The sequence below is a fragment of the Phaethon lepturus genome, unplaced genomic scaffold, assembly GCF_000687285.1.
Source record: "Phaethon lepturus isolate BGI_N335 unplaced genomic scaffold, ASM68728v1 scaffold12345, whole genome shotgun sequence".
In the NCBI taxonomy this organism is placed as follows: domain Eukaryota; kingdom Metazoa; phylum Chordata; class Aves; order Phaethontiformes; family Phaethontidae; genus Phaethon; species Phaethon lepturus.
The window spans coordinates 1-13,248 of NW_010542697.1; the positions used below are offsets into that span (position 1 = coordinate 1).

General features: G+C 48.7%; 1 protein-coding gene across 1 annotated transcript in view; it reads right to left on the bottom strand.

Moving 5' to 3' along the window:
• Nucleotides 1-7: 7 nt before the first annotated feature.
• LOC104621594 (WAS protein family homolog 1-like) overlaps nt 8-13,248 on the bottom strand; it is a gene marked incomplete at its 3' end in the record, with an annotated part of 30,359 nt that continues 17,118 nt past the window's right edge. The window contains 6 exon segments of the mRNA XM_010288118.1: nt 8-48; nt 534-738; nt 1,890-2,025; nt 2,964-3,100; nt 8,012-8,158; nt 8,863-8,974. Coding sequence (XP_010286420.1) covers nt 8-48; nt 534-738; nt 1,890-2,025; nt 2,964-3,100; nt 8,012-8,158; nt 8,863-8,974 — 778 coding nt within the window.

The following is a 13,248-nucleotide window of genomic DNA, read 5'->3' on the forward strand; positions in this document are numbered from 1 at the left end:
GTGGTGGGGGAGGTGGCGGTGGCGGCAATAGCTCAGCATTTTGAAGGTCTGAAAGATGAAAGAAGTTGCACCTGAAGAATCCCAGAGGACAGCACACTGAGCTCCAGCTCAGAGCTTTGCATGCCTCAGCAGCAACAGATCAGAGTCCTCGGCACACACCGTACAGCAGAGCACTCCCACCTTGTGCCGCATCTCTTAACAGCAGGCAGGGCCAAGGCAGGGTTTGAGATTCCCCTACTCTGCCCTCCCCAGCTGCATCCCGCTGGGCCTGCCCAGCTCACTCAAGGACATCCCACCAGGCTGCCAGAAGGCCAATCCCTCCTGCCTAGCCATGAAGATGGTGAGGGAGGTGAGGGGCCCAGCGTCTGGCCAGCACTTGAGCAAGTTGCAGGTTTGACTCAGGCCCGAACACAAGCCGTATCTCCAACATCCATCTCAAAATCTCTACCAAGGGACTTTCTGCCTTGTCTCCACCCTCTAGCAATCCCTGCCTTCCTCCTTCAGAGAGTCCCAGGGGTAGGGATTGGAAATACCTGGTTGCAAAGGCTCCACCGACTCGGTGTTGAACGTGGGCAGCTCTGGAATAGCACTGCTAGGGGCAGATGGTGCGATGCCAGGGCCCAGATCGGCACTGTACATGAGATCTGCAGCAATGCCAGGCAGGTCTGGCAGGTAGGACGGCACATCAATCTCGGGGACCTGGCCCAGATCTGGCACATAGAAGTAATTTTCAGCTATCTAAAGGAAACCCAAAACAAGTAAGATAAGGCAGCGTCTATGCACTTGCTTTGCCTTGCAGTAAGCAGTGGAACTGCAGGAAACAGCCTGGGCGGCAGTCAGAGCTGGGCTTGTGTGCCTTGGGTACAGTGGCCGCTTATCAGCTACCCCTACAACTCTGTGCTCTTGTCCTGTAGCAGCTCCCCGTGCTTGGAGGCTTGGAAAAGGCAGGCTGCAGGAGGAGGAAGACATGCAGGACTCTCCCTAGTTTCTTACAAGTGGATTCCACACTCCCTTGAAGGTCTCGTGCATCAACTTTTGCAGCCTACATAGGGCAGTCCCTTCTCCTCCAGAAGAGAAAGGTGCCTGAAGCATTTCTGAGGTAAAGATGCAGGAGAAGCATCTAACCACTAACCAAGTAGTTACAGAGGTTTGGTTTTATGTTTAACACACAGACAAAACAGTACCAAAGTTGCACTGTGAATAAAGGGTTTTGTTTGCTATACACACTATCTTCTCTGGTCCAATATGATGAGCAAATGGCTCCCAGGCTCCTTTCCCAAGCCCCAAAGCACACATACCACCACGTACCAGTAAAGCTCCAGGTATGGCCACTACAAGGTGTTGGAGACAAGGTCAGTCACGTGCTGGGGCAGCTGGGTTGGTGCACTGCCTGCCCCATGCCCACACCAAGCACAAACCCTTTGCTCAGGCGGGCTGGCTCTTTTGTTTGCACCAGCAGGAGCCTCTTCCCAGCAGGAGCGATGGGGCACAGACCTACTCCCAGGTACCTTCCAGCCATGGCACTTCACATTCCTTACAAGGCTCAGGAGTTAACACAAGGGGGATGATCAAGTGATGGATCCTCCAGCTCCTCTACAGCCCTGAGGTCTAGCAGCAAGTTGAACTGATATTACTCTTCTCACACCACCCAGCAATGGCTTGAGCAGGGAGAAGCACCTGCCAAATTTGAGGGTTCTGTCTCACCCATCAAGCTCACACCAGGACTGCAAGTGCAAAAACAGGCAAGGTCCTTCTGGTGAGACACCCTGCAGCCCCATGAGGGGCCATTCTCCTACCTGCTCTCCAACCTACAGAAGCCCTCTGCTCTCAGAGAGCTGAGCACAATCCCCTGAAGGGGAACCTGCTGCATCTCCACAGCTACATCTCACCTGCCGGTCCAGCTGTCCCCTTTTGGTGATGGAGAGAGGAGCATCAAAGAGCTTCTCTTCCGTCTCTGTTTCCAGAGCCACGTGGGTCTTAGTCACTGCTCCAGCCAGAGGATCCAGGAAAACATACTTCTTGTACCTGGGGGCAGAGGATAAGTATTTCAGTGATGCCACCTTGAGAGCCAAGGCCAGAAGAAACAGCTTACCCAAGAAGGCCTTGGAGGTGGAGACCTCCTGACTCACTCATGCAGGTGGAACATGTTGAGCCTTCCAGTTTCCTTCTTTCAGCCCCATTTTCCTGCCTCGCCCCTCCACAACGAGGAGGTGATCAGCTCCTCACCTTGCCAGCGCGGCCTCCACATGAATCCTAAAGCAAAGCTTCACTGTGCTGCCATCATTGTCAAACTCTCCCCCTCCCACCACTGGGCCTGAGACCATCCTACAGCAGGACATCAGCCTCTCCTGGTGACTTGTCACTCAAGGTCCAGGAGGAAAGACAAAGAGGGGGAATAATGCATGACTTGGGAGAAGAAAGAGGAGGTCCAGCAGCTGAAAGCTCAAGAAGGGCTTAAAGCAGCTCTTCAATACAAGCACAAGGAGGAACCATGAGGTAAAGTCCAATGGAAAAGGGAGCTGCAGCAAGAGGCAGTGGAGACATTAAAGCAGCAGGAGCGGTAAAGCATTGCTGTGAGCAACCATCAGGAGAAGGAGCAGAACCTAGGCAGGCACATGGGGCAGAGAAGGGCAGGAGTGACAGCACCTCTCAAGGCTGGAGAGAAATTATTACAGGGGTATGACAAGAAAAACTAAGGGAAGGGAAGTGCAAAGTTGGGTTGAAAGCAGGTGAGTGGAGGATCAGGTGCAGACAAAACAACTCTTTCAGCTCAAGGGGAAGAGTGAGGAAGAAAGGGTTGCTAGCTGGAAGCCAGTGGAGAGGTACCAAACGCTGTCCTGTCGAAAGCCTATTATATAAGACCCCCAGGAAAGCAAAGAGCTACTGCTGCTCCCAGGGCAGGGAGAGCTCCTCTGAGGACAAGCAGGAGCAGGTGAGCAGCACAGCGCTGCTCCAGCTCTCACAGGTTCTCGGTGGTGTTGAAGAGCAGCAGGGAGCTGAGGGAACTGATGTTCCTGGGGAGGCTGCCAAGGCCTTCTTCTGCATCATCCTCCTGGTGAATTTTGGTGCTCACGCACACAGGGAAATACTTGAGCTTCTCCTGCAAGAAGACAAATAACAGGTAGCAAGACACTAAAATCACAGCTGCTGGAACAGCTCTCCTCAGCCACCACAACCCACACTGCTGGATCCACTGCATGGTGTGGGAACCCTATTGCTCCCTGACCTCCTCCCTTTGAGCAAGGAAGTACATGAACAACATTCCAACCCCACATTCATGACAAATCTCAGTAGTTCATGCTCATGGCATGTGCTTTTGGTGCCATGGGTGGGTCATATTGAACAGGTGTTCCTGTGGCAAGGATCCACCAAAATAAAACAACTACTCGGGCTCTGTAGCCAGAGGTGGGGATCACGCATCGCTGTCTAAAAGGCATTTGTTATAGTGTCTCCAACTACTAGACATTTTCATGCAGGTAGAGTCCCCCAAATATCTCTATTACCTCCCCTCTGCTGCCTTCAGTTGATGTTTTAAGAGATGTGATCCCACTGGTGGGGTATGCAGGGAAGGCAATGGAAAAAAGAGGTTAGGAAAAAACAGACTGCCGACACTAGGCAAGAGATCAGGCAGAAGGGAGCGCGCCGGGTGGAATGTGTGCCAGATGGTTTTGCAAAGCCTGAGGGATTTGCAGGAGTTTTCAACTCTAATGAACTGAAATCTCCTCTCTCTTGGTTCTAAAACTTCATGCATAATATATAGAGCTCCCTTTAGAAAAAGACTTATTACATCTGAACTGCTTGACTTTTATAGAGCACAGGAATTGCCATCCCAGATCAGACCAGTGTTTCAGCTAGCATGACAGTGCCTGCTACCACCACATGCTCTGGGGGATGAAGCTCAGTGCCCACAGCACACTTTGCTGTAGAGGGAAGAAAGGCGTTAATTCTTGAACCCAGAGACCCGGGATGGACCAACCTCCACCCCAGACCCCTCCCCACACCTTTCCTCAGCCCCTTCACAACTCTCGTTCTTTCCTCACAAACTAGGACAAGCAGCAGCCTGGCATCTACGAGGTGGCAAGTGTTCACACCAGAAGAAACCAGAGTACTAACCAGGACAGTTTGTCAGGTTAAATAATTGGCCACACTCTTGTGGTTTTCTTCTGTCACCAGGAGATGACCACTTCAAATACCGTCCACAGCTTCCTACTGCCTCACTACTTCCAGCATCCCTGCTCTAACCCATCCTCCGAGTCCTTCTTCCCTCCCTGTACTTGCATGGGGGACATGGAGACCACTGCTCGTTCTGTTTTAAGACCACATTGCAGCGACATAAGCGGTTTCTGCTGATTGAAATTTCAGTCTTGAATTTGGTAGCCAGAAATCCTGGGAAATGGCTTAGTCACAGCTCAGTTAATCCACTAAGAGTTTGTATGATGCTCTGAGTCTAAAATGGTATAAGAAAAGACCTGGGAGGTTTTGATTTAATCTCCCTGCCCCCTCAGCAAATAACACATTCCTGATTGGGAAAAATACACTGAAATAAACATCTTGAATTTTTACAGAAGCAAGTAGGCAAAAATATATAAATTGTTATTTAGAGACTGTAGAATCAGATTCAAAAATGAAGGTTCTTTTGATCATTAATATTCATTTCCCAATGTTTAATTTTTTAAGCATGAGGGAGTACTGACGTTTTTGCTAGGACTGTTCACACACACTTAGCCCTCAAGTCATATATATATTTTTTTAATTCTCTCTTTGTAGATTTCAATTAGCACTGGAAGACTGCATCACTTTAAGGGTGTAGTGAGAAACCAACCATTACCTATGTTTACTTACAAGTCTCATCTAAGGCAGTTATAAAAGCACTAAGCATGAGTATTACTCTGAAATGTAAGGCTCTACATAATCCTTATAAGTGCCACCAAAGTGCTAGTCTTATTCAAGTACCTAGATATGTTTTGAAATTTGGAACAGCTACATACTGTCAATAATATCGTGCAGCTGTGAATTCTACAAGTTAACATGCCATTTAAAAATTAGTTTTCTTATATGGACATTAAGATCTTAAGCCAAAAGTTCAGCAACCTTGACATATGAAGTCATGGGGGGCACATGAATGCTCAAACATCCCAACCTGGGGTTTGGCACCTGGGAGGATTACACCCCTAGGGATGCTGCATTTCCAGGCTTTTTTCTTCCTAAGAGCCTACAGTTAAAAATGCATAAAGTCACCCTGGTTCTTAAATTTCATTAAGCACACATTATTACAAAGAGAATTGGTGTGATACACCAGAAACCCCATTCCCCCCATGTCAACAGAATGCTGAGGCTAGCCTGAAAAACACTTGAAGATGAGCAAGTGCCAAAAACCTGGTTTAGCCCACCAACACCCATGGTGGATTCCATCAGAGGCAGAATTCACAAGGACATGCCAAGATACAGACATTTTTGAAGCCTAGCAAGGTTACTCCAGCAGTGGACTGTAACTTTTGCTTGGACCTCTTCTCAAACCCAGGCAGACCATGCCTCCCACCCCGTTTTCCAGCCTCAGGAGGGGCACTTGCAGCACCCAGACACAGCTCCTGCCGCAAAGGCAGTGCCCAGTGCCTGAGAAACCCCACAGGGCTGGATCCAGCTCACTGTTAAACCCTGCCTAGCTGCTACCACAGCGACATGCAAAGCCAGTGGCTTTCCAGGCTTACCACAAGGACCTTGTTTCTGGCACTCTTACCTATCAGGGCTTACCTTACCAACCTACACAGTGTCCTCTCAACAGATGAGTTTTCACTTGCATGGGGTATGGAGGGGGAAAGGAAAATTTCCCAGGAGGGAAGAATTAAATAAAACTGCAGAACCACACACATTTCCAACTCAGCTGCTTTTGCCCCAGAGCACAAACCCTAAGCGCTGAGCACAGGCTGCCACCACTTACCCTCAAACTGACACGAGCAGAACTTGCTTTCCTGGTGGGGGTGTGTGTGTGCATGCGTGAGTGAAGTTAGCAAAGGCCACTGCAACTGCTCCCAGCAAAGAGGCCCTCATTAGAAGTGAAAACAGGCAGCGAGCCTCTGCTGAGAGCCCTGAATAATTGAGGAGGGCATAAATGCAAACACTAGACTTCCCTCTGTCAGATTTCATTACTGCTCCATGCTCAGCTATGGCCGAGAAGGGCCTGTCCCCTGGAACGTGGTCAGAGCTCGGCCGCACCGAGCCCTGCTCAGCCCACCAGCTGCTCCTGGTGCAGGTCCCTCCATCCTTCATCAGCTGACAGCCACTCGCCAGCACAGCAGCGTCCCCCCACCCCACGGAAGAGCTGCGGGAGCTGGTGTGTGCGTGAGCTTGGCACCAGTGACAAGACTACTGCGTGAGGAAGGGTCAGCGAAGCCAGAGAAAGACCAACAACCCCAAGGGAGAATGAAAAGATGGGTCACTGGAGAGGAGGAACAAACACAAACATACGCCGGGGCCTGCAACGAAGTCCCTTTGGTGACAGCAGCCTTGGTCATGAAGGGCAGAACATGGCAACAGTACTGAGACCGCCCGGGACAGGGAAGAGGTGGCATCGCAGGCAGATGGCAGGGGCAGCGGGGAAGGGCACGCAGAGCCTACTGGAGCCAGCGAGCCAGTCGGATGGGCACACCATTTGCTCTTTGCAGGACACTGCTTTTGACCAGCTGATGCTCTTCTCATCTACACGGGCACAAGCCCTTCAGGGTGGGAGAGCACCTCCCCTGCCCACTCACTGCCTACCTCTGCTCCCCACCACGCTCTGACGGGATGGGGCCACCAGCCAGACAGCACAACGGTAATCAGCCTCCCCTGGCCGGCCAGCAGCAGGTCCCATGCAGCTCTGCCCCGCGCTACTGCTGGGGCTCGAAGGAAGCACGAACCTTGCTTCCCCAGCCTGGCTGAAATAGTCATAACTACCTGACTGTGCAAGGTCTTGACTCCATTAAAACTCAGGCAAGTTTAGCGTGATAAATTATTCAGTGGCAGCTTTATTTTTGGGCCAATGCACACAAGGATGAGGAAGGATGTCTATTCAGGGGTGGAGAGCAGGAAAGTTTTCAGGCTGATCCCTAACCTGCCAGGGAAAGCACATCTGCCACTCCTGGCACAATGCGTACACAGAAACTTTTAAACTTTAAGCATAGCAACTCTTCCTTCCAACCTGGGGATGTTGACCCAAATCGTTGGAGATCCCTTTGGTAGCATTTCGGGCCAAACCCACCACTTCTCAGACCTCCCAAAGAAGCCCCTCTCTGCCACTTAATCCACAGGCTAAGAGGGAACTCAGTACTTCAGGATCTCCTTCAGCACCACCAGCTGCAGACATCTGTGCTATGGGAACACCTGGAAGCCCCAACTGTGCTGGGTACTGAGAGGTTCAGCCTCCCTCTGAAGGGTTTGCAACCTACAATAGCTGAACACAAGGCAGAGAAGAAGCAAAGCACAAACAAAAGATTTAAAGAAGTAAAATGATCTTCTCCTCCAAGATGTAAAACTTAGGTGGGAACCAGGAAGGGACAATACCCAAGTGTGATGCTTTCCTGGGACAGAAAAATGCTCTAATGACTTTTTTTTCTCCTGATACACTCACAAGCACTTTTACTTTCCCTTCTCACCATCACTTATATTAGAGCTTTCAGAAACTATTTTTCAAACAATTATGACCCTGATTCCAGCTGTTTTGCTATGCATAGCCAAAGCCTTAAGGCCAGCCAGCAGCACCCACCAGCACCGCTGCAGGGAACAGTGGCGTTTCAGGAAATGGAACTGCTCTGGAGAGTTGGCAGCTGACAGCCACCCAGAGCACTCAACTGCCACACCAAGCTCTGCAAACTTCCCAGCCTGACCCCATGCACCCCCACCAACAGTCCAAGCTGAAAAGATGTTCTGCTTCCAGCCTATATCCTAAAGCCCTGGTCTACTTCTTCAAAGAGACTAACAGCCTCCCAGCTTCTCTTTGCTTGTTCATCTCGAGGTCTGTTCTCCTCTCCCTTACCTGCAGAGCTTTCTCATCCAGCACTCTGTGTTTGCTCTGAATCTTGTGTCTTGGCCATTTCTGTTTAGCTGGGTCTTCCGCACCAGCAAAAATAGAACTGTACTCCTGCAGTCGTTCAGGGGCTGGATACTTGGCACTGGAAAATACCTGTGGAAAGACAAGGAGGGATTGAAAAATCCCAACAACTAAGCAATCCTACACTACAGAAACACATGGAGTGGATTAAGCACACAATCTGTGCTGCTGGTGGGAATGGACAGCGCTGGAGCCAACAGAATCCTAAGGGCTACCTGCATGGACCCAATCATGCATAGGCTGTCACTTCAGAAAGTAAAAGTGCCAGAATTTCTCTCTATATGTAAGTACTAGGAGATCATAAGCTTCCACTGGCAAGAAGGGAATCTGAAACACTGCATTAAATGGAGGAAGAACAGGGAAAGAAGAGTTTTCACCAGTTTTACATGGCTCAACAAGATTAAGGCAGACTACGGGGAGGCTCCCTAACAGCAGTTTTCATTTAAATAGCCAAAGTCTATCAGCCTGAGGTGAGAGGGTGTTTGGCTTAGCTCAGCACATGCCTTTTCTCTTTCTCAGGAAAAGCTGGCTCAGTAACTTACATAGGCATCATAAGGCCAGGAGCTGTGTGGCTCATGGGTCTAGAAATCATCAACTGGCCGAGTCAGGAAGAGGATTCTCATCACAACCCTGCTCAGCAGCAAGGCATGGAGAGGTGAGTGGGCAGCAGCTGCGGCAGCCAAGCGTCTGTTCTCCTCTAGATCTTACATCATGAGTAAGGAGAGAAGGTGGAAGGAAGAGAAGGGAGGCCATGCAGCCTTCACTGAAGTCACTACCTTAATAGCCTTCTTGCTGCCTTTTATCTTCTCAATCTTCGCCTGGGCAAGCGTGACTCTCTCACCGATTGCCTGAAGCTGTGCCCGGCTGGCCTCCACCCGCTGAGAGATCCTAGGAGGCAAGCACCTTTCTTAAGATGAAGAATCCAGAGCCAGAGATTTTTTGGCAACAGCCAGTGCCCAGGCCCTCAAAGAAGGATATGAATCTCGGTGGACTGAATTGTTTCACAGGGCAAAATAGTGCTGGTTGAGATATGCCTGTCTCAGTCCCACCGAGAGCTTTATGTACTTTGACATGAAGGTGGGTCTAGTCTGTAACTCACAGCACAACACTCCCACAGTTGTTTGAGGCACAGCACAGAAAGATGGAACGCTGCAAGCTCTTTTGTGACACCAGAGTGCCACAAACCTCCTGCCTCTCTGCAGGTACTGCTGACAAGAAAGCCACAGCCAGTTATCAACTGCCAGCATATTTTTAATAAAAACGCCTTGTTAAAAATGAAAGGCAACACATGCTAATGAGCAGAGTTCCGGACTCACAAGGCTTATCCTGTCCTCTACTATACCAGCAGTTTGTTGCACAACTTTGTCCATGTTGCTTTACAGCTTTGTGATTTGGTTTCCACATCGGTTAAACAATGTTAGGTCCTCATTTGGAGCAATAAAGCACGCTAACTTGCATACTTTTTGCATAACTAGATCAGCATCAAAATGCTTTAGGACCGAAGTGAAATGCACTCTGTGGCAGCAAGGGATAGCGGTCACTGGTTAAGTACCTCTGTGTTCACCACACAGACATATTCCTTTCCCACAAAGCTGATAGCAGACACCTTGCAGCCAGAGGTGTGACTGAAACAGTCGCTACCATGCCACAGGAACTGTCACACGGGCTCAAGCAGAGGCTAGGACAGACATCGGAACCAGGCATCAGCTACAAATAACTATGGAGTCACCTTCTCAGAAGAGACCTTCCTTCCTCATGCATAACGAGCAGGATCTCCCTAGCTTCAAGCTCAAAAGCTGAAAATTGTTCTGAATCTTCACCCCTCTAATGAAACCAGCAAATAATATTTTTATGGCTATACAACTCACTAGAGAGATAGCACTTCACTTCAGCAATGTTTTGTAGCGATGAGTTCTATTGGATCATTTTGTGCCTGTAAAAATCAATCTCAAGTATCGCCTTTAAATTGCACCAAAGGTCCCTCTTTGCTTTTGAGAGCTCCCATGCTTTTTTCCCCGCTCTGTATAATTCCTTTTAGTAACAAATTTGACATCAGCAGTGATCCATGATTCCCATTTTCAAACTGTACCAAACCTGTCTTTTCAAGTATTTTCACTCTGTGCAGCACATTACCTTTTTCAGTAGAGAGATGGGACTCCACTAAAGCCCCGCCACTGTAGCTAGTGAAAAAACAGCATGTACAAGCAGGCTATTCACCTTATATCATTCTGAAAGACCCCCCACTTCTTTCTCTAAGCATCTTTTAAGTGTTCCTGTTTGTTTATAGCCATGGTCCCCAATTTCTGGAGGCATGAAAATCCTTATGCATATGGCAGGAGAGCACACAGCTTGTTTCTACTTTATTCTTTTTGGAGTGGAAGATGAGCAAAACTGAACCTCATGAGATTCTCACTCTCAGAATTATTCTCCATTTCCCCATTCTTTTATTTTAAACACAGCCTAACAGCTTGTATTTTTTACCAACAGGAAGTATGAATCGTTCATGATTTCCTTCCCACACCCTCCCTCTGTCTCAGTGGAGTAAGTCCACATCACTTACACGCTTGATAGTTCTCAGAGTAGTTTCTGTTGGTCTTTCAGTGTGCATTTCCTAGCACCTGTCTGCAGCAAATTTCATGTGTCACAGGGCTGTCCCATTGCCTTGTTTTGTTAAAGTGTGAGATGCCTCTGAAGGACCTAAGTCTTTCCTAACTGCTCTCCACAGCAAATTTTCCCACCTCACAGTTCACCTCTTGTTCTAGATGTTTCACAGTTGTATTGATTGACACTATTTCCAGCACTGCTCCTGGGGGCATCTGACTATTTTTACTTCCTTCAAAGCTGAAAAAAACATTGGTCATCTGTTTCTGCTCTGCCTCTCTCCCTCAAATCAATGATGCAATTTTCCCCTCTCACCTGTGAGTAGACCCCTCCTAGAAGAGCTCAACAAAGCCTTCCTGATGCTCCAGGTGAAAGGAAGGTATCAATGGCCTTTTAGTCAGCACCCTGCTGACTCCCAGACACAATCCTCAGGGGCTGACCAAGCACATGTTCCTCTCCCAGAGGAAATATTAAGCTGAGAGTTATGCAAGCTCAGGCCTGGAAACCAATAACCATTCTCCTTCCTCACACTCCACGATCGTGAGTGGGTTGAGTGAGGCAGTCAAACGCTTCCCTCACTCCCTTTCCTGCCCCACTGTTCTACCAGGTATCACCTCTTCCTCTCCCTTCCCACACTCTTTTACTAGCTGTAAAGCAGCAAAGGAATTATTGAGGAACCCCAGTTTTCCTTACCTTTCACCCTTAACCACTTTCACATTTAACATTCACCCTCTAACACACCCGGTTTAGGAGAAGAACAGTAACACAACTCCCTTTACATCCCCACCAAACACAGACAAGTGCAGGGACTATTACAAAGTGCTTCTTGGCGCCAGAGTACTAACGCCTGCCAAAGCGCACAGACAGCAGCGGGGTAAGAACAGAAAACAAAGCACCTCTCAGTCCACAGCATTGCATACATCTCATTTAAGGCTGGCTGGAACCTCTCTTGGAAAGGAAGCATCCCTAAAAACAGAGCATGACTGGCAATTACCGTGTCCTAGCTGCAACAGTAATGGTGCATCCAGAACGGAAAGAGGGAAGACATCTATAACTTCATCCATCCCTACTGCCCACCGAATATAACCGAGAGTGACTACATTCACCCACAAAAGGACACTATCAGGCAGACCGCCTGCTCCCAGCACAAGCTGGGGAAGCTGTCCGGTGCCAGCTCAGGTGTTTCAAACCATGACAGCTCCTCTCTGCTGCACCCTGTACTTTCTCCTGGGATCTCCTACTCTAGGATTCAACAGGCCAAATCCCACTGACCTTAGGAGATCTGCCAAAAACCTTCCCCTGAGGTGGTACAGATGCAGGCACGCAATACAGAAGGAATACACACCAGTCTACGGAATTAATGTATTTGTTGCTGAGCAAGATAACTATGAAAAAGATTATTAAACTCCCCTCAATCCAACTAATCCAAATTCCATCACATGTACAGGCTCCTAAAAGCGCATGACTGTTATGCATGCACAGTTCAAGATAGAGTTGCCTGTGTTAAGAGACAACATACCATATTGATACTGAAAAAATACATGGAAAAAACCAAAAACTCTCATGCTCAAGCGTCCTCTAGCAACTTTAACATTTCTACTGCTGCGGAAACTGAACTTATTTCAAGGAATCAACCTGGTGTTTGTAAAGGAAATAATAAGGGATGAAGAGGGCTGTTGACAAGGATTTCAGGGGCAAGGGGCTTGAAGCAAGATGGCATTCAGACCTCAACCTCCCTTTAAGGAGGAGTGTGTTATTGAGTGGCATTTGTTTGAAAAGCAATTGCAATCAGGACAGGAGGTGCAAGTGTTAATAAAACAAGCACCATTACTGCCTCTCAGAACCCTGCACTCAGACAGCCAAAAACCACCATCAGCATCTGAACCTACCCTGTGCCTATCCTATTAGTCATTGCTGTGTTATTTTGCTCTTGGTGCTCTTTTCTGCTCGAGAAACCCCTTTAGTTAGATTCAACGTGACTCTGGAGTTGCAAAGAAGCAGGAGGCGTGCAGTGACAAGGATGCATGCTTCAGGACAGGCGAAAAAGGGGCCTGCAGAAGAAAGGAGAATCTCACCTGCCTTCTGTGGTGGGTTGACCCTGGCTGAACACCAGGTGCTGACCAAAGCCACTCTATCACTCCCCTCCTCAGCTGGACAGGGGGAGAAAAAATATAATGAAAGGCTCATGGGTTGAGATAAGGGCAGAGGGATCACTCATCAGTTACCATCATGGGCAAAACAGACTTGACTTGGGGAAATGACTTTATTACCAATCAAATCAGAGCAGGATAATGAGAAATAAAACCAAATCTTAAAAACACCTTCCCCCCACCCCTCCCTTCTTCCTGGGCTTAACTTTACTCCTGATTTTCTCTACCTCCTCCCCCACCAGCGGCACAGGGGGACGGGAATGGGCGCTGCAGTCAGTTCATCACATGTTGTTTCTGGCGCTTCTTTCTGCTCACACTCTTCCCTGCTCCAGCGTCGGGTCCCTCCCACAGGAGACAGTCCTTTACAAACTTCTCCAACATGAGTCCTTCCCACAAGCCGCAGTTCTTCAT